The 260-nt window shown below is 59.6% G+C and overlaps 1 protein-coding gene across 1 annotated transcript in view; it reads right to left on the reverse strand.

Annotated features, from left to right (window-relative positions):
• LOC104979878 (chromosome unknown open reading frame, human C19orf35) overlaps positions 1-260 on the reverse strand; it is a 6,706-nt gene that overhangs the window by 4,377 nt on the left and 2,069 nt on the right. The window contains exon 4 of the mRNA XM_010828429.1: positions 9-40. Within this exon, the coding sequence (XP_010826731.1) occupies positions 9-40 (32 nt within the window). The remainder of the gene's footprint in view (positions 1-8; positions 41-260) is intronic.

The raw sequence follows: 260 nt of genomic DNA on the forward strand, positions 1-260 counted from the left end.
CGGCAGGCCTTGGAGGGCATCAGGTGGGTGCGGACCTCACCTGGACGGGGGGAAGCAGTGGGGGAAGGGCGTGAGGACACGGGAAGTGGGTGCCCGGGACTCTACCCTAGGCCGTAATTCCTTCATCTCTAAAATGGAAAAAATGGGGACTTCTCTGGTGGTGCAGTGGTTAAGACTCCGTGTTGCTCCTGCAGGGGGCGCTGGTTCCATCCCTGAGCGGGAAATAAGATTCCCACATGCAACGGAAGTGGGATCGGGGT

This window comes from Bison bison, unplaced genomic scaffold (assembly GCF_000754665.1).
Source record: "Bison bison bison isolate TAMUID 2011002044 unplaced genomic scaffold, Bison_UMD1.0 scf7180017864492, whole genome shotgun sequence".
Lineage (NCBI taxonomy): Eukaryota > Metazoa > Chordata > Mammalia > Artiodactyla > Bovidae > Bison > Bison bison.